The following is a 21,310-nucleotide window of genomic DNA, read 5'->3' as shown; positions in this document are numbered from 1 at the left end:
TCAGTGAAGTATTTCCTGTTTATCATAATGTCTGTACTGGCTACAACATCTGATATTATCTCCTCCCATTTTTTTGTTTGTATATCGGCAAGCGGTTCATCCCACTCAGGCTTTCCTACCAGAGATGTTGAATAAATATCTTAGCTTTTATGAGCACTGGTGTCAGGTATCCCAACGGGTCAAACAAACTTGAGACGACCTTAGTAACATAGCGTTTAGTGACTCTGTGGTCCGGATTATGTCCAGTGAGTTTCTTAATAGAAAATACATCGGAGTCAGTTTGCCAGCGAATACCGAGAATACCAAGGTTGGTGTTCATTTCTAGGGCGTTGTCTTTCTCAGCAAGTGCGCGTATTTCTTTACAGTTTGATGACCAAGAGCGTAGATTGAAACCAGATGATTTCATCAGAGCGTTAGCATCATGATAGTATTTCTCCGCTTCTGTTACGTTTTTAGTCCCAGAAACAACGTTATCTACGTAGATATTATCTTTCAAATCAGCGGAAGTAGGAGTCGTATTGTTGGCTTCTAAATGAATTTTCAATACCGCATTCAAAATAAATGGTGAACAAACTGCCCCGAAAAGTACCGATTTAAATTGAAACACCCGGAATGTACTTTCAGGGTTGGTAGGGTCCGTTAACCACAAGAATTTCGTGAATTAAGAAAGGCCTTCTCGATATCGCTGGAGATCGCAAAATCATTAATTCGGAACCGGAGCAGAATGGCTGTTAAACTGTTCAATAGCAGATGCCCAGTTTGTAGACAATAATTTAAGCTGGGATAATCGTTTGACTGTTTACAGCTACAGTCGTAAACTACACATATCGGCGTTGTAGGTGAATCCTTTTTTACCGGGTGATGAGGTAGATAATGACCACGATTAGCATCATCATCCACGACTTCTTCAATAAAATCACGTGCCAATTAATCGTTGATTATTTTGTCGTATGTTTGCAGTAAATCCGGTGTTAATCTACGTACCATGGAGCGAGTACGTTTATCACTAATTCGATAATTTGTTGGCAGTGGTGCGTGGTCCGATTTCCACGGGAGTCTGGCGATATATTTCCCATTCTCACTTCGTAAATGCGCATCACGGTACGATTCAAAATCATTTTCTTTAAGGCATTTCTCACTTGCGTCATCCTTAATACCGATTGTCTCCCGTTTCCATTCATTCTGAAGTTTTGTTTCTTCCTCTCGTGTAGTTGTAGCAATATGCAAAATAGTAGTATTGATATTTGAACTTTTCTTACCAGATGGTCCCGAAAGCAAATATCCAAACTTAGACCAAACAGCTGTAGGTCCCGGTCCCCTGATGACGTGGTCTTCGATAAAATCCCAATAATGATCAGCTCCAATTAACACAGACATTTGGAATGAATCAGCTTTGAAGACCGGGTGCGCCAGTTTTAGTCCACGTAAATGAGGCAAGTTTACGAGCGAGTGTGTTATCAGATTCGACAGAGGCACACATATTTCAGGAACTATAAGAGCACTAATGGTGCGAACTCCAAAGAGTGTTTGGATTTGAAAAGTTCCCACATCAAATGATCTAACATTCGAGTCAGTGTCTCCAAACGTTGCAAGTTGTATCATCTCTGAGGCGACGGGTTTCATATTCAGTTTCTCAGCGGTTTCCCGGTGACAAATGACCGGGTTGCGCCTTCATCAAATAGTATAGTCGCGTTTAATATGTCTGTATTCACGGAAATAGGTGCTACGGCAGTTTTTAATAAGACTGGCTCAGCGCGCGGAACATCTTTCGTTTTTACTGTAGAGATCTTCACTTAACATACAACAAAGAAATTATGTACAATGTAAATTTTGAAAACAAAATGTATTTACATAACACAATGCAATCACGAAATACAAATTCAATACTAATAAAATAGTTTTCCATTTCTGTTGCTAAAAAAATAATTTATTTGGGGTGAGACTAGAAATTAAACAGAATTACAATTTACTTTCACACAGTTCTGATAAAGCTCTGTAAACATGTTTTCCAGCAAGAATTCACCAAGTTTACTACTGTCAAACAAATTGTGACATAGATATGATTTGATATTATAATATGGATATCTTGTGAACTCCTACATTTAACACAAATAATTTACTTTGTTTTTACAGTATATGAGAGTTGATAGATGTTTCACATTAGCTCAAAATCTAAACTTTTTGATTTAAGTTGATACAAAGCAAACTATACAGATATTAATTTCTTTGTTTGACCGGAAAAAAAGTAACAAGCAGCGGAGATCAACATAAACAATAAAATGTTAGCGTGACAGGTTTTCAAATGCCTATTGTGAGAAAGTATAATGTAAATAGGTGATTTTCTGTTCACTGCAAGACCTTGCGTTTAATGTCTATAATTTTAGAGGGGATTACGGTGCAGAAATGTGTGCACATCCAAATTAACTATAGGATAGAAAAGTGTATAGCACATTACTAAGCACAGTTGATGTTACAACTCAATGACTTTTGGTTATCCTGTTTTTACATTTCATTTCAAAGTGAATGGAAAACTGTAATTGATGTGATTTCAAACCTTGAATAACATGTTCAATATTATTCTTGCATTATATAGACCATTGAAAGATATGAGAAATGAGACAGAGCTGAGTTAAGAGTCATTAAAGACATTTGCAGGAACCCTGTATTTACATTATCTATATTTTAAGTTCTGTGAGAATCCAGATATTGTTCATTCCAAAGTGCCTGCAATGAGAAGATAAAAGTGTGAGCTACTATTAGTATGAAGTGGGGACAGTTTGTCTGGGATAAGGATCTAGCTAATACGAAATGAAAATCATTTCAGAAATTTAATCAGTGTTCATTACTATTTACATAAAAAAAAGTCGTTTTAATTAATGATACATGTATCAATGAAACCATTTTAATTGTAAACACCAATAAAGCCATATTTTTGTTGCAATAAAAAAGAATGATTTCAGTAGTTTTATCGCTGATGGTGCAGTTGTTGAGCATAAAGTAAAGATTGATTCTTTTGAATGCTTGCACCTCTGAAAAGAAGAGTCTTGTACATCTCATGTACAGTGGTCTTTTTGAATCAGTTTTCATTTTTTATGTTTACTTCAAAACAACTGAAGCATTATGGCATCTGATTTGGAAATAACTTTTAAAAAAATTAAGGTATTTTAAAAATAATGGTTTTCCATTGACACAACAAGCACCCTTGCCTAGATTATCAGTATTCCTACAATGTTCTTGCCATATCACAACCATGATTATTTATTTATTTGTTTGTTTGTTACCACGGCAATTAAAATTGTTATCTGGTTACAAATCTCACATTTGTTCTACCCATGATAGGATTAAATGTTGAACTTTTGCAGGAATAACAAATTAGTATAAACGTAATTTTTGAATTAGACTGATAATGTGGTAGGTGAGTGTAACTTCTTTATTTCGTCATATTCTATTCATTTTAAGAAATTGTTGTCAACACGATACTGTTGATCCATTTCAACATAAAACATTTCACATGAAGAATTTGTCCAGCCTGCAGCTAGAAACAGGAAGTGAGCTCCCTTTAATGGCTCCTTACTAGCTTAACCATTTAAAAACAGATAGACCTGCAAAAACTATCGACAAAACTGGCCTACAAGTAACGCATATTTTTATTTATTTACTTTTGCCTTACACATAACTGTATGACCTTTTCACCACCATACTTTTTCACCCATATTTTTGTGCACTTTTTTCGTAATATTTCTTAATATTTTTTAATATTTCTGGAAATGAATTCTAATTTTGGAGCCAAGATACAATATTTTCAGTAAATTTTCAGTTTTTACTCAAAAAGATTATGACTATTTTTGTCCAAATCTGTTGAAGAAAAGACTATTTTGTGAGTTTGTCATAAAAAATAGGAAACTGGTGGTGAAAAAGATAACACAAAGCCACAGCTGTTTGCCAACCAGTGTGGTAACACAAAAACAGAAGGTGTACATGTACAGTTATAAGTACCTACCTTCAAGGAATGCCAATTCATCCAACGATTGGATGGAAGAATCTACAACAAAAATATAAATTTTAGCAACAATGACTTTGCAAATGTGTATTAGCTGTTTATCTAGTCAAATATGCAAATTATACTGAGCCACTATAACCTTTGTATCATATAGAACACATAGTGTAACAGTACACATATGCGAACAGTACATTATTTATTAAGGCCAACAAAGATAACTTTAAGTTTGTGTTACAAAGAATAAAACATGTGAAAAAATGTATACGCTTGAAAGTAAGTGACAAAAATAATATGGAATATTGCTGTCAATAAATGTTCTTAAGGTAGAGATGCAGGTCCGTGGGCACTTGGGAGCTACATTTTTTTTTTTGCTTTTTATCATTCAAACAGTCTTGGCTATAGACTGTTAAAATTGTGTAGAATTTTGAATAGTGGAACAATCTCAAAAAAAACGATTTTAAAATATAGATAACAGGATTTAGCAAGGTTGTACATAAATAAAAAAAAAAGAAACATGGTGAAAAAAAAATGACAATCTCCATATTATGCACTATATTTAACTTTTTACAAAACGATAATACATTTAATTTGGAACTGTTACAGCCATTTTAAATATGAGCATTAGCAAACTTCTTACTGAGTGAATGGTTATGCAAATTAGCAATTATCTCAGCTTTTTTTTAGTGCACATCCCAGAACTTAAAAAAAAAAAAAGCTCCTAGACGCTTTGACCTTCTGTTTTGAAATTTTTCACAAATGATTGACAATGTGTTTATCTTCAAAACGCCGCCGGGGCATTGTTTTTGGTTGAACAGTGTTACAACAATCGACAACTCGCCTGGGCGTTAATTTATGCATAAACTTGAGGTAGTGAAATTTTAGCTGCTGCCCTGCAAAATTGACAACTGGTAGACAGTTTTCAAGACAGCACTTTCTTCATAGTAAAAATATGTACCCGTAAACCAATTTTGGAAATAGGAAATAGAAGCATCGTTTAGAAGCTAATTTTTTTTTTAAATCACTTTTGACCAAAAAAGCACATTTTTGTGCATATTTCAAACTACAGTGTCCATAAAAAAAAAATACTTACAAAAATTTTTAAATTCATACAATAAGCTTTCCGAAAATATATAGTTTTGTGGACAAGGGAGGTCATCTTGGTTTCCTAATTAACTAATTAAAATACCTGTCAGGTAAACTACATCTCTACCTTAAAAGTTCCAATAAAGAGAGTTCCTTCCTATAAAAACTCACCGATGTCTTTCCTCTGCATGGTCTTCCTTTTACTCTGAGATGTGTAGTTGTGGGAGTACTTTGATATATAGTCAACAAACATTTCCTGAAAATAAAACAAACAGAACCAGCCACAATGAGTTTTCATGCATCTTAGCCAATGATACACGTATAACAATTTCACATAAAAATGGCATGTACATGTATTGTTGAGCTATAACTAGTACAACAGTTCAAATATAACTCAAGTCCCAAGCTAACTCCCAGAAGGCTTTGCCTTCATAAAATATAACTATGTATTTTTAAAAGTGAAAATCACTTATTCTTTGTTGTATTTACAATGTACCTAAGTTATGAATATGATACTTATTTTGGTAACATTGAACCTTTCACAATTTAGATAGATGGTGGTTTTAAAAGCAAGATAAGCTACATGTAGCTTAAAGCCAGTTGAAAACTAACAACGTTGAGTTCCACTGGAATAGCACCAAAAGCCAATTTATTTCCAAGACTTTTCCGGACCTTTTCCCAAACTTTTTTGCATTTTTCCCCCCAAGACATTTTGACCCTTAATTCAGGACAACATCATCACCAAAGCTCATCAAAGTTCTGAGGTTATGGCAGTTCCCTGGAGAAACGAGCCTTTCTAAAATGAATTAATAACTATGAAGAAATTTAAAGACTTTTCAAAGATTTATTTTTCCTGTAATTTAAAGACAACTCAAAGACTTTCCAGACCACAAAAAATTAAGACTTTCAAAGAATTTTTCCAACGCTATGGACGCTGTTAACCATCAAATAGTCAAGTGATTGACAAATTAAAAACATGTAAATGACAACCATGCTCACTGTAGTCCAGTGGCTTAGTTTTAAAGTGTAGGTCAAGGTGGCAAAAACTGTGGACTGTATCGATTTTAATAACCATTTCCAATAGCATTATATCCATGTTATTTTTTCTATCCATATTCTTGTGGCTGTGGTTGACTTCTAAACATGTCTTGAATTCGCCTATGGAGACTACCGGTATTCACGGAGATAAGAAACGACGAACAACAGCAATGAATTAACATACTATATCCGGGGACTTCAATGGATGTTTTAGGCTAGGTTCATTTGAAGGTCAACCATAGTCAGTTCATTGAATACATCTGTGTGTGGTGTATGTTTTCAAAGAGCATTGCGTTTCCCGCAATTTTTAAATTGTACTATGGATCACTTGGAACTTACGAATACAAATGCAAGTTTCCCCGCTGAGTTGGTTTTCAATATTTGTATGTTCAACACAATAAAAAAAAACATGTGAAGTTTCTTTTTCACATTCTCAATGTTTAATAGTGACTCCACATAACATAGTAAACAGTAAATAATCGTCCGACCAATAATGGCAGTAATTTTGAAATACTGCAAATAATACACGCTGAGTTGGTCGTCAAAATGTTTACGCGTAGGAAAACCAAACACAAAATCTATGGAAGTTTCTTTTTCACGCTCAGTGTTTGTGATTACAAACTAAAATAAAATGCCCAACATACTAAACAATAAATAATAATTGTGATTTTGAAATCCAATCATGTGGCGGTTGTATAGCAGGTGGGCAGTAGGGTACAAATAAACCAGTCTCTAACAATAAACATATTTGTTATCAGCCCAACGTGCACATAAAAATAAACAAGCAAAACTGAAAATAATTGCACTTTCCGGTGTCATCTAATCTCACCAGACTATCAAGAAAACTAGTTTAGTTTCAGTATTGTTTTCCCAGCAAGGTACTTCATGGGGACAGGTTTCAGTTGCCCAATTTGTTTCAGGATAACCTGATTTCCTACATGTACCAATATTGTCGAGCAATTCCTTGTGCAGACATGTTTTTTTTATTCGGACAAAGGAATGTGAAAAAGATATCCCTGATTGTGGATCACGGTTATTTGCGCATCCATAGTTTTTATGGATGGACATTATTCTTTTGAAATTTGCACAATGAATTATGACTCTCTCTTGTGATTAATTTATTCTCTCATTATAACCCCCCAAATTGGATATTGATAAACCTAGCCTATGACATCACAGTGCACAAAAACATATTGCTTTCATTCTCGCTTGACCCAATGATGAAAATTCCCAATTGGGCGGCGACTATTTCAGATACTATATGGGATCATAACTCATAATTTTTTTTTATTTATGAATTTTTTTTCATTATTTGAAAAAGTGTACATAACTGCTGCTATGTGGCCAACAACATTGACTAGATTGACCCTTCCATAAATTCAAATGAGATTGTGACACAACGGATTAAAGCACCAAACTTGACTAGGTCAAGGTCATTGTTTATTTTTATCTACTGGTAATTGCAATAAATAATAACCGCCCTCTATCTTGAGGAATAGAGCCAGGAACAGCCACTGGTGGCGCTGTACAGTTTTGACAATCTTTATTGGCTCGCAAAGGTAGAAAGGTAAGACAAAGCAGCACTTGTTAAATCTGGTGACCAGTTTAGTATAGTAGAAAGCGTGGACAGTCTTATAATAACCACAATAGACAGGGTGAAGGTCATGCCTGAAAATATGTGCTTGCTACGTTTCATAATAAATGCTTTTATAAATAATTGCACCATATTAAGAGGAATTGTCTACATCATAACCTCATTAAAGTTATTAGCATATTGTGTACGCAGTACACATGCTTCAGGTTATTCTTATGTATTCCAGAACGCATGCTTGACAGTGCCGAGGTATAGTTGCTAAAAAGTGTTCATCGATCTAGGAAGAGTAAACTGTAGGCCACTTTCCCAGTCTTGTTGACATTGACAATTTTTGGCCAAGTGTATGGATCTACACACTTCCACTTTTGAACTTCATGTTCATGCAATTGTTGCAGTAACTTCATGTTGAACACACCACAGGACAGATTTACCAATGTTGGAGTGCGATCTTTTGGTTTTGATTTTGATGGGAAAACTGCATGATTTTTTTTAATCAAGAAATTAGTTGTTTTTGAAAGATTGATAAAAGCTCATAATCGAAACAAAGTAATAAAAATCATTTTCTTGAGTCCAATCTAGGTGTCAAGAAAGATTGAAATGTTCCAAAAATAACGCCTATTCAAGTGATTATACAGTATCAATACTTCACACCCAAAACTATGCCAACCAAAATATAGATGACCATCACTCCAGTGCCTAATAGAGATGACCATCACTCCAGTGCCTAAAAATGAATGATAGCATGTACATGTAATGATGTATATGAAGCATAGGTACTGCATTTCAAAAAAATATTTTGTATACTATAGAATAATTATATATTCATAATTTCCACAATTGTAACATCATTCTCGGTTTTGATTTTGTTCAGTCTGGTGTGACACCATGAAATTACACTGTATGTCAAAAAATTTGATTTATTTTACAGTCACAGTTTTTGGACAGTAACCTGCACAAAAAAAAACAGCCAAACGCACCAACCCATCAGCAAAAAAAAAAAAAATTAGAAATGTTATTATCAACTTCTTCCTTAATAAGAGTTCATGATGTTCATTGGTACAGTAACTGTATATAGGAGTTGGAATTAATATTGTCTCAAGTATTTGCCAGTGATAAGAATATTTGTCTGTTCGTTCTTATTGTTCTAAAGATTTTGTTTTTTTATGTTGGCAATGATTTATTTTCAAAACCTGATAAAAATGCTGAACCGTGTGAAAATTAAATTCAGTTGGTAAACATAGTCACATCTCCATTGGTCTGAGTATTTAGACAAAACTATACGACCATATAAAAAAATTGTTGTGGTACCTACAACATGTGTTTCAAAATAGAGTAGGTGAATAGAGATTTTGTTTATATTTTCCTACATATTTTTTTCTTTGTTACAACTGCATTAGCAGATATAATTGTCATAAATCATGTTTAAAGCCACATTTTAATCACATTAAAAGCCTGCCATAATTTTCTAAGTCAAATATGTCCAAAGAAAGTTTAGGGATGAGCAGTAAGAAATAGGGTAGATCAGGTTATAAGTAGCACACAATGTTTTTTTTTTTACTCTTTTACTCTTGAACTGTAAGTGAGTGATACAATGGTAGCATTTCTGAGTAAATAAACTATAGTTTTAAAAATTACAATTTCATCAATTGAATAACAACTACAACTCATGAAGATTTAATACTAACTGGAAAGCTAGATTGATGCATCAGGTCGAAACAAATTAAATCATCAATGTTTTCCTCCCTTCATACAGAGACTCTAACTCTAAATTAATATGAGATCTTGACCCTGACTTATGATAAAACTTTTTCTAGTTACGCAAAAAGTAAACATGCTAATTGTTGAAAAACAAAGGTGTATTGAGAGTAGCCATGTGTTGATAACAGTGAGAATGGATCAAATATTTCTTTTAGTACATCCACGCTAATAGTTGGCATTTGAAACTCAACTGATACTAGAACTGTGATCCATATTTTTTTTTTCTCTAAAACTCCATAAAAAATAAAAATTCAGGGTCAGCAGGTTCTATAAGCTGTTTATCCAAATTTCAAACAAATGTCTTCTTACACAGAAAATAGTTAACTTGAAGCAGTCTTTGTGTAAAAAAAAAAAAACGATTGTATTTAGAGTGAAGTTTGCCCAAGACAATGGGTGTTCATACCCATTGGAAAATTTCATCAGTGAGGGGGTGGTGTGGATATAGAATGAATTGACCCATAGTGGAAGTATAATTTGAAGTATATGTATCTTGTAATTTTAAAACGACCGTGTGTAATTTTAGTTTTGAAACGTACTAGCAGTATAGAATAATAATAATAATAGTTTTCTGGAAAGGGGAAATTACATTAATCTGCTAGAGCCTACATAATAATTAAATATACTGTGTTTTAATTGTTTTAAAATTGAGCATAAATGACATAAACAGATATTTTTTTTGTTATCTGGGGCAATAGAGACTGTTACTCATGGATTTTCAAAATATGACTCACCGTCGCCTTCGTTATAAGGTAAACGGATTCCTGACTAGCGAGTGTAACATCGGGGTCCAGCTTCATCATATGTTTCACCCTTGACAATGGAAACTTGGTCAGTCGGTTTGGTTTCTCACTCTGGCCATTATTTTCTGTATCTTTCTCTGTACTATTTTCAGTTTTTTGCGTGGAGTCACCATCTTCAATTTCGCGGGGCTCGACGTCCGCCATCTTGTTTGTGTGTTTGTGTTTTCTTTGCTTCAGTATCTGACCAGAAGGTGACCCCTACTCGGTGTCGTTAACGTGTTGTATTCAAGATGTATTCAGTACATCGTCCGCCTGCACGGTGTTGTTCCGTTCGGATATTCTTCCCTCTTCGCCGGAACATTCACCTTGAAAATTCAAGATTTATTCAGTAGTGTACTCAGTAGTAGTGTTGGAATATTTGCATTTTATTTTTTCAGCTGTTGTGAAAATTATGAATATTTTGTTTACACATCAAAAAAGCGCATTTAAATGTGGAATGCAAAATTGAAACCATGCAAATTACAACATTCTTCATTAAATAAGATAAATAAATGTTAGTAAACTTTTGTTCAGCATTAGCTATTTTGAATTTATAATACTCTTTCACGTTAGAATATATCAAATGTCAAAATGTGATATACCGGGGGAGAGGGGGGGGGATACTCACATTGATTTTGGGTTGCATTTTTCGCCAAAAATATCTAAAATTTTGCTAAAATTACAGAGAATCTGAAAATTTGCGTTTAAAAAAAACAGAATACAAGTTGACCATAAATATTGGAACCAAAACAGAGTTCAAATATGGGTCATGTTGTGCCCGCCCCGGTGATAAATTTGAAGAATTTGACTGATTATCGAACCGGCTTTATGTGTCTTCAGAAGAGCCTCCATGAATTGTTGCTTAGTAACACAGTTCAACGTATCACACGACACACAGCGTAAAGGTTGATACTTAAGGTAGAAGCCTAGTCATAATTTTTGACAAAATTGGTCATAAATCGCATGACAATGTTCATTAGTTTATTATGTACAATCATGAAGCTAATGTCTCATGGTACAATGAAATAGCATTATTTTGTGTGTTACAGCAAAGACAATTTCTCTTTCTAATGTCTTTGGTTACAGTTGTGCTTTTTGAGAAACGCGTCCTAATATTTTTTGAAAATTGCTATTTTTAGAACATTTTCATAGAACACAATGTTAAAGAAAAAATGCATTTTTTGACACTTTTTAAAACCCAGATTTTTTAAATAATTCAGAACAACAAAAAGTACTCCATCATTAACAATATATGATTTTTTCAGCCTATGTCACCAGGCTAGATTTTGAGATATTGCATAATATCTCTGCCATAGAAAGCTGTGGTAAAAGCGTTATAATAGTGTCAAAATGGCGATTTCCCACTAAAATTAAACCATCATTTTCTCGAAAAAAAGGCTGGTGACACACATCTTTTTTTAGGTCAATATCCTTATATTGCCTTGGAGTACAATTTATTGCAAAATGAATAAATTCTGGGTTTTTTTAATTTATGAGTAGGCTTCTACCTTAAATTGCTTTATACCACATGGACTCACCTAATCACGCGATATTTTCATAAATTATTATGCCCATAACACTGGTAATGAAATGTTGAAACCATATATCACGATGAAAGATTATATTGTATATGCACATTAATTTGCTAATTTGCATACCAATTAACTATTTCATTTTGGCTAATATGAATGATAATAGTCTGCAGGTTATTATCCAATTTCCATACTAATTACACTGTGTCTTTAGGTTCTGTATCATACCAATACAAGAACAAAAGTGATTCATAATGTCAATATACATCCCTAGACCAGCATTAGGCTGTCTTTATATCAGTTTTAAATTAATCAGCTCAATCAACTTGCATAGTTAACACATAATTAACACATGGGAGCACAATAAGTCCGTTATTCTTAATATTATAAAATTTTAATATTCAGCAATGCAACAGAATGTTGTCAAGCGTTGACTAACACCCAAAAAAAGAAGTTGTTAACTAATTTACATACTGGATAGTTTGATTAATTTCTCGAGAATTATGAGTAAGTTTTTACTAAAATTAGGTTCAAGTCATTGAACTTGAATGCCACTATTGTCTTCGAGTAATGGTAGATTTGCCGAAGGGAAATAAAACTATCGATGCAGTTAGAAACAGCCAAAAAGGGGCATAGTAACCATCAACTCCACTGAAACACCAAACGACCCAAGAAATAAATAATGACATCTCCCTTACCGTAGTGTATCGAGCCAATCCACTGGTATGTATATCATTTGCGTAATTCCTCATTTGCATTCTGCATTTCATATCTCCAACAACTCCTGGCGCTCACCGAAATGAAGGCACATTTAATATACTTTGATGGGCGGGGATTGGGTGAATCAATAAGGCTAATTTTATCCACCGTTGGAATTGAAGTAAGTAGCATTTAAATGTCAGTGTATATAGTATATCTCTTTTCGTTTGTACAGTACAATGTAGGGTAAATCTCGTGTACAGTACGGAGTACGGTAAATCTATTTTTGTACACGCAGTTTACGGTTAATCTCGTGTATATCTCTTGTAAGGACACGGTTCTAGAAGCCGTATCTACACACGAATTGGTAACGTCACAAAATACATGACCTTCAATCGGGGTCGTTTTCTCGAAACCAGCAATCGTTTTAGCTTTCCCGTTCAACTCATCGGAACATTTAAGTGTTAAAAAAATGAACACCACCAACGACCAAGGTCGTGCCGTGGTACACAAGCGTGCCATCAAGATAAAACAAAATTAGCTTGTAAAGACAGTGGGTTCGAGTCCCGCTCAGAGCTACCGTAAAAACGTAAATCAAATAAACTAAAATCCCTCAAACCGTAACAAGTAAACAAAAACACGTCGCGAAAAAAATAATAAACCTCACGACACTCCACCATGCAAAACTGAATGAATGAATATATAATACTTATATTAAACTTACGGCGCGCAATTTGTTCAACAGTTTCCAGATTGTGACAAGTCAAGGTAAGTTTTGTTAAAGTGTCAATGACGTTCCCTATATTACGAAAACAATTCAGGAAATAGACCAATATCTTCTGTGGTGTTGTGGAATTTATACTGTGTCTGCGGAATTGTTGATTGAGGGTTCAAAGTCAGCAGTTAACATGTTGTTAGAAAGTTTCACAATTAAATCAAATATCCAATGATACCAGTATATTATTTCAAAGACACTGTGTCTTTGAATATTTTAACAACTTGTAATTGTGTGAATTAATCAAACACGAGTTGTTTACACCAAAATATGTCTCAAATATTTGTCGACACATTTATTCTCTCAATTTAACAACCTTTTAGAGGTGGAAGTTAACTAAACACGACTTTTCTACACCAAAATAAGTCTCAAATATTTGTCTACACATTTATTCTCTTAATTTAACACTTTGTAATTGTGGGAATTAATCAAACTTGAGTTGTTTACACCAAAATAAATATTAAATATGTGTTGAGACATTTATTCCCTCAATTTAACAACTTGTAATTGTGGAAATTAATCAAACTCGAGTTGTTTACACTCAAATAAGTATTAAATATTTGTCCACACATTTATTTTCTCAATTTAACAACTTGTAATGGTGAAAGTTAATTAAACGCGACTTGACTACACCGAAATAAGTCTCAAATATTAGTCCATACATTTATTCTCTCAATTTAACAACTTGTAATAGTGTAAAATTATTAAACGACAGTTGTCTACACCAAAATAAGTCTCAAATATTTGTCCACACATTTATTTTCACAATTTAACAACTTGTAATGGTGAAAGTTAATTAAATGCGACTTTTCTACACCAAAATAAGTCTCAAATATTTGTCCACACATTTATTTTCACAATTTAACAACTTGTAATGGTGAAAGTTAATTAAACGCGACTTTTCTACACCAAAATAAGTCTCAAATATTTGTCCACACATTTATTTTCACAATTTAACACTTTGTAATTGTGGGAATTAATCAAACTTGAGTTGTTTACATCAAAATAAGTATTAAATATGTGTTGAGACATTTATTCTCTCAATTTAACAACTTGTAATTGTGGGAATTAATCAAACTCGAGTTGTTTACACTAAAATAAGTATTAAATATTTGTCCACACATTTATTTTCTCAATTTAACAACTTGTAATGGTGAAAGTTAATTAAACGCGACTTGTCTACACTGAAATAAGTCTCAAATATTAGTCCATACATTTATTCTCTCAATTTAACAACTTGTAATAGTGTAAAATTATTAAACGACAGTTGTCTACACCAAAATAAGTCTCTAATATTTGTCCACACATTTATTCTCTTAATTTAACACTTTGTAATTGTGGGAATTAATCAAACTTGAGTTGTTTACACCAAAATAAGTATTAAATATGTGTTGAGACATTTATTCTCTCAATTTAACAACTTGTAATTGTCGGAATTAATCAAACATGAGTTGTTTACACCAAAATAAGTATTAAATATTTGTTGAGACACTTATTCTCTCAATTTAACAACTAGTAATTTGTGGAAGTTAATTAAATGCGACTTTTCTACACCAAAATAAGTCTCAAATATTTGTCCACACATTTATTCTCTCAATTTAACAACACGTTTGTGATTGAATTACCACTTGACGTGTTATTAATGGATTATCATAACAATTACAGCATTGATAACCAGATTTAGTTCCTTCTGATTGATTTATACTTGCGTAGAGGAGAAAAATGTCATGTCAGCTCACACGAATGATCAATATAAATCATTCCCAGAAATCATGTTACTATGACAACCGGATCTAAAACTGTTTCAAGGGCAACCTCTTCTGAAAATGTCCATAACTTAATTAATGAGAAGAAGGTGAAACAAATATATTACTCTATGACATAAAATAATATAATATTGTAAAAATTAAAAAAAAATCATTCCTGAAATTTTTCTTTCTTTGGCACTAACTACATCTCTACCAAATGAATATTTTATGTGCCCTTTGTGCACTGAAGGTAATCTCTCCTGAATATTTCATGATAATCCCTCTATTACTTTTTAGTTATAAATGGAAAATCATCCCCAAAATAGAAACTGTTCCTATGGCAACAGTACCCACATATCTACCAAAATGCAACGAGCAGTCCGTTTCTGTACCAAGGAACATCTTTCTTGAAAATTGTATGAGACAGTGCATCCATAACATTTCAAATACAACTGTAACATTCCTTCAAAAAGAACTGAACCAACAGAAGTCTAACATCACTAAACCTTACGGAAAATTAAACATGTTTTCATATGATCTGGTATTATTTTTTGTAAGATGAAAAAAACAAAAATTTAGTTGGCACATCTTTTGAGGTATTTGAATGTATTTCAGTATACATTACGTTATCAGATGCTTTGATCATGCTTGAATATGTTTTGTGATGATCGTGCAATGTGAAACTAAATCTATCCACTTAAATTTAAGCATCTGAATGAAAAAAAAAACACACACTTAAAATCAAGTTGAATAATGGCTGTTTTCCATTGATGGCATGTCTTCTATATTTATATTGCACGTTGTTCACATTAGTAAATATTGATGTTTATTCTACAGTTTGAGGAAACGTATCTTCAGGATGCAGCACACGTGGAAAGATTACGTCAAGGTTTGTGTTCTGTTTATTTCGTTTATTTACGATTCACACATTGCATTAACTGTATATTATAACACTCCGCTACAACCAGTATACGCTCATATGTAAATGGAATTAATTTGAGAACACACAAAATTTACGTTTTATCATTTTTGCCTACTTTGAATAAATTCTGTTAAACATGTACGAAAACTGGTTACATGGAAATAAAAGATACGTAGCTTCCAGTAGGTCATATTGAATCAAATATTTCAACAATATTTGCACATCAATCCGTACAATTACGGAAAATACCATTCACATTTACTCAAAGTTAATTTACTGATTATCACTGTGACGTAAAACAGTCGATTGCTGTGTTCAGCACTTTCTATATATACAGTTAGAACTTGTACTTGATATTTCAAAACACTTTGCTGAAACCTTACGTTACACACATACTACATACACACGTGTGTTAGTTTTACTTTTTGTTTCGTTTCAACAATAATATTATTCTTTAGCCGGTGATCTTCTATTCATGCAAGTGCCAATGTTGGAAATTGATGGCATGAAATTGGTACAAACCAACGCTATCATTCGATATATTGCCAGAAAATACGCCATGTATGGTAAAACACTGGAACAGAAAACAAGGTGAGATATTGTATTGTTTGACTGTAGTACGTCGTATATTTGATAACGCTGTCAAACCATGACTGTCACATAAACACCTGACGTTGTTGTTAGTTGCTAGGGTCATAATGTCCAATCGTTTTCCATGCTCTATGAATAGAATGAAAGAACTATACATACAACGTCTTGATATAATTTGAATTACAATAAAACATCATAAAGTTAGTTGTCCCGTGCCTTCAGCTACTAAGCTGACAGACTAAACATTTTATTTTGTCAAGTTATCAATGTGCGATGGAGTCTTTCCTATGTATCTACAAATGTTGTCATATCGTTATGCCATTGTATATTTACTTAGATTTTGATAGGAAGATCGTTGCGATATTTTGAAAGAGAATGTGGTTTTTTGTGTGTGTATGTGTTTGTTTGTTAAGATTCAGGTTCATATTCCTAATGTTCATTTTCATAATTAATTGACGTTCATCTCCAAATTCGTATTCATTGACCGCTCATGTTTGACAGTAGGATATTTTTAAGTGTTATTTTCATAGACTGCAATCAATACAATACTAATTTCTATTTAGGATTGATGTGCTATACGACGGCGCACGTGATTTTATAATGAAGTTTGTGTATATTGGATGGAACAAAGGTAAGGAGGACGATAGCAAGAGTGTAAAAGAAAATGCCGTACCCAGATATCTTCCTGTGTTTGAAAAGGTTAGTGGGTATCGTTGTGGGTAGTATCAATAGCATGATGTTTTTATTCGGCATTCAAGAATTTGTGTTCAGTATTTCGGTTGGACAGTCTACATCACGTGACAGCACAGGAACTATATTCATTGAATGTATGTAACTTATATGCGAACACTATAATAGATAGCCGTGTTATTAATCATAAATATCAAATCACCATCATAATATTATGTGCTTACACATACTGATGTGATTTATATTCGCATTTTTCAACAGGAATTGTCTAAGACCTCATCTGGTTATTTTGTTGGGGATGATCTTTCTATGGCCGATTTGGCTGTTCTGGAATCTTTGCTTTATTGCGATGATTATTTCCCTGCTGTTCTTGAAGATTATCCAAAACTGAAGGTGGGTTTTATTACTAACCACTACAAGTTCAGTATAGATATGATATTCATAGTAAGTTCCCGAGCTATTGAGCATCGTAATGACATGTGTAAGTATACTACGTGTAGTGAAACATGTGTATGTGATTGTTTTGTTTGAAATGTCAAATTATCGAAATAACTGTACATAATAGTTCCTGCATATTACAATTGCCAGGAATTCAAAGACAGACTATCGTCATTACCACGGATCAAGGCATTCCTGAATGGCCCACAAAGAAAAGGGAAGACCACAGAAGAATATATTCTGCACTGCAGAAAAGTATGGGGCTGGATTTAAGAATATGAAAATTAGTTCGCAAATTAGTTCGTTCATTGTACATGTAGTTCATTGCGATACATTGAATAAATCATCTATCTGTCAGCAGTAATCAAAGGTGTAACATATGTAATATATGATACTGTAACATTTTACACCGTAAAACAGTGTGATACTGGTTTTAAGTTGTTTAACACCAAATGATTATTATTTTATGATGGAAATTTGAAAATACCTATATGACATGCGTTGCAATATTTTTAGCAGTTTTATTAGATTAATATGCCATCCATTATACATATTTTCCAACTGGTTATTGTTATTTACATATAATGGCACATGGATTCATTACATTCGTTATTTTGCAATTGGATGTAGATCGGATTCAGTATTGTTCATAGTGACATCTAGTATGAAAGCGAAACTTTGGTTTCCATTCTGACGAATCTGTCTGTCACAGAAACTAATACATTAAAGTAAAATGTTGAAAAAACTTTTGCGGTACACCATTATCAAAATGACTGAGATACAATGTCATCACTTGTCATGCGTTTATCAGATACGTAAACACCATAAAACGCCTTACAAAGCTAGAAACAGGATATGTCATTAAGTATACATTCCACAGTAGACTGGCGCAGTCGGGGTGATTAATTTGTTTTTGTAGTTTAAATAAAATAAGAAAATTCGTGAAATGGAGGTGTTAGCGGGAAATCACCCCGACTGGTTTATTCTGCAGGTAATTCATTGCTATTAAATATTCATGATGCACATATTATAATGAGGTGGGCGCGGAAATACGTGCATAACGAGGTCAACATGTTAAAGGTCACACTGCAGACCCAATGGCGGCACGTTGACATTCAAGTTTGTCGTAGTCGTCGTTTTTAATTCATCACAATGTGTAAAAAAGTAACTCGTACTAGTCATAGAATTAAAAAACATCGGCTGCTACAATCAGCCGACGTCCTCTCGGTCAGAGGTCAGTTGAAGACACGTTATGATTGGCTTAGATGATTGTCAATTAGAACACTCATTAACATAATTACCCGTTGGAAAATCGACGGGTTCCTGCAGTGTCGATAGAGGGCCATGCAGAATAAACCAGTCAGGGTGATTTCGCAGTTACAGGAAATTTCGCGCTAACACCTCCATTTCGCAAAATGTTTATTTTATTGAAACTACAAAAACAAATTAATCGCCCGACTGCGCCAGTCTAATTCCACAGCTTATTTCTAGCTTTCTATTACGAGTATGGCGATTTTTGACAAAAAGAAAATGTTACTCACCAACTGCTGCTTTCAAGGCACACTGCACCTAATATTTTCTTGCCGGTGATAAACACCTTTTCGACCTTACAATGTAAGAATAATGACATTGTATAATGCTATAGTATCGTCTCATTCCAAATGATGTAAGAAAACCGCCAGGCTTTGAAAGGAATATTTACACATGCCTGTTGCATTTTGGGATTGATCTGCAGCTCCTCAGGACTGGAATATCATAAAATTTGAAAATTTTCAAATTTGCACATTATCAATTCTGATTTGCGGAAAAGCTGATATAGGATTGAACCATTGAATCGGAGGAGTCAAGGTCTGTAGTAGTTTGGATGATTAAATATTTTTGACTCATTTCAAATTCATAAATCATATTATAATGTATGCATTATAGTAATAGAAATTTATTCAGATAATTTAGAAATTCCAGGTAATGATTTCACAAGTGAGTAGTAGGAGTGAATAAGGTTGTCTGTGTGTTCTACATCATGATGGTCATGGTGGATTTGATGACCAGGCAGTCTGCATGCCCTACTCTTTGCTGATATTCACGACAAGGTAAGTTGTGTTTCGTACAACATGATAAGAACCATGATCTTGATGACCATACATTATGTATGTCCTACCCCTTGCTGATCTTAATGGCAAGGTAGTCTGGGTGTCTTACTCCATAATAATAACTTTGGTGATCTAGCTGTTTTTCATAATACCCCGAATATCAAGAACAAACTAGTACGTCATTTTCCAACTATCTGAACATGTTAGAAGAACATGTGCTTATTGGAAATGTTTTATCAACATGGAATCCAGATATACAACATAAGAAATATGATCCACTCACATAAATATGAATTATTAAAAATATTTTAATCACTTTCAGACACATTGTAAATATCGAATACAAAAGTACAAAAAAAAACCATGCATCAATGCGGTTGACAGTCATGCTAGCAACCAGTAAGTACGTAACCAGATATTTCTATGCTGAGAGTGTGTTAGTAGATCAGTATACAATCCTTTCCGCGCTAATATAATCGTAATTTGCTTTTTGCTAATTCAATGCAAAAATAGAAATGTGTGCCAAAAATACAAGCCAGAATGCCATCATGATTCAGACACACCAACCAGGAAGTAATAAATAAAATGTAATTTACCTTATGCAAGCTAGCTATATATATTATTACATGAAAGAATTATGTTTTAAACAAGGTTTATGTTCATTTTTGTGGTAAAACTTTCGCAAACAGATGTACTATATCAAAAATACGCCACAGAGTCACATTGGACCTAAAAGTTCTTTTTGGAAACAATGTATGGAGATATACGCAGATGTAAACGAGAAATATACACACATGCTGCAAAAATCATTTAAGGCCAAAATGTACGTTTTTAGTCAAAATGTTATTGAAGTCTCCTTAGTATAGTATGTACTTCACCATATGATTATAGCAAATAAATCCTAAAACAAATATGGAGGCGGGAAGGCTATAAAATACATTTTCAGTCAAACCTATTCATTCAAATCAGTTCTATTTTTCATCATTTTTGCTGGAAACTATTTATAAATTGATGTACAATGCGAATATATATAAAAAAAAATCTCGACACGTATATGCTACTTGGCTCATTTGGATTCCAGACATCGTTGTCCTATGACCCAAAATTCAATCAACACGTAAAATCTCAACAGAGAGGGCGCGCCTTTGTCTGACTGGACAAGTATGAATTCGGACAACTTGCTTCCTTACTTAACAGTATGTAAAATACAGTACCATACAAACCTTGTTTTGATATAAATATCAAGTAGTTTGTATATGGTATTAGGCAGGTATTATTGGCGATTGGACCATGTTATACCGAAAAAGTGAGTACATTTACCGAGTGTATTATACCAGGTGATTGTGGGGTAGCAGTTCTTGTAAAAATAAAAGGCAGTAATATTTGAATATCCAATAAATTGGCCATAAAAATTCCACTACATATCACTTATTGGGTATTGAAACGTGCTGTGATAGGACGATTTATACAAGGTCGCTATATATTCTAGCCGAATCGCCACAACACATGAAGCTCATGGTGTCATATTTTGCACACCACAATGTTACATATTACACGCCACATGGAGCTATAT

At 33.5% G+C, this 21,310-nt stretch overlaps 2 protein-coding genes across 3 annotated transcripts in view; one reads left to right on the top strand and one right to left on the bottom strand.

Moving 5' to 3' along the window:
* Window positions 1-18,016, top strand: part of LOC146738352 (glutathione S-transferase A4-like) — a 28,148-nt gene extending 10,132 nt beyond the window's left edge. Inside the window, exons 1-6 of one of the 2 annotated variants that reach the window (XM_085503182.1) lie at window positions 12,512-12,664; window positions 15,844-15,895; window positions 16,387-16,519; window positions 17,083-17,218; window positions 17,471-17,602; window positions 17,798-18,016. In XM_085503182.1, the coding sequence (XP_085359308.1) occupies window positions 12,584-12,664; window positions 15,844-15,895; window positions 16,387-16,519; window positions 17,083-17,218; window positions 17,471-17,602; window positions 17,798-17,920 (657 nt within the window). In that variant the 5' untranslated portion in view covers window positions 12,512-12,583 and the 3' untranslated portion in view covers window positions 17,921-18,016. Of the gene's footprint in view, window positions 1-12,511; window positions 12,665-15,843; window positions 15,896-16,386; window positions 16,520-17,082; window positions 17,219-17,470; window positions 17,603-17,797 lie in introns of those variants that run through there. The other variant, XM_085503183.1, reaches the window with a different exon arrangement.
* Window positions 1,825-10,495, bottom strand: LOC100378559 (DNA polymerase epsilon subunit 4-like). The gene is made up of 4 exons (XM_002732510.4): window positions 10,205-10,495; window positions 5,255-5,339; window positions 4,001-4,042; window positions 1,825-2,724 (listed from the first exon to the last, which is right to left on the bottom strand). The coding sequence occupies exons 1-4, from the start codon at window positions 10,415-10,417 to the stop codon at window positions 2,711-2,713; spliced, it is 354 nt and encodes a 117-aa protein (XP_002732556.1). The 5' UTR covers window positions 10,418-10,495; the 3' UTR covers window positions 1,825-2,710.
* Window positions 18,017-21,310: the final 3,294 nt, after the last annotated feature.

The sequence above is a fragment of the Saccoglossus kowalevskii genome, chromosome 9 (assembly GCF_978046115.1).
Source record: "Saccoglossus kowalevskii chromosome 9, keSacKowa6.1, whole genome shotgun sequence".
Lineage (NCBI taxonomy): Eukaryota > Metazoa > Hemichordata > Enteropneusta > Harrimaniidae > Saccoglossus > Saccoglossus kowalevskii.
This window is presented reverse-complemented; position numbering and strand designations above follow the sequence as displayed.

Excerpts from the sequence above, each read along its gene's own strand:
- LOC100378559 (XM_002732510.4), bottom strand. The coding sequence starts at position 10,417 with ATGGCGGACGTCGAGCCCCGCGAAATTGAAGATGGTGACTCCACGCAA. Across the intron at positions 5,340-10,204 it reads ACCTTATAACGAAGGCGACG|GAAATGTTTGTTGACTATAT; the intron begins GTGAGTCATATT and ends TTTTATTTTCAG. Across the intron at positions 4,043-5,254 it reads CATGCAGAGGAAAGACATCG|ATTCTTCCATCCAATCGTTG; the intron begins GTGAGTTTTTAT and ends TTTTTGTTGTAG.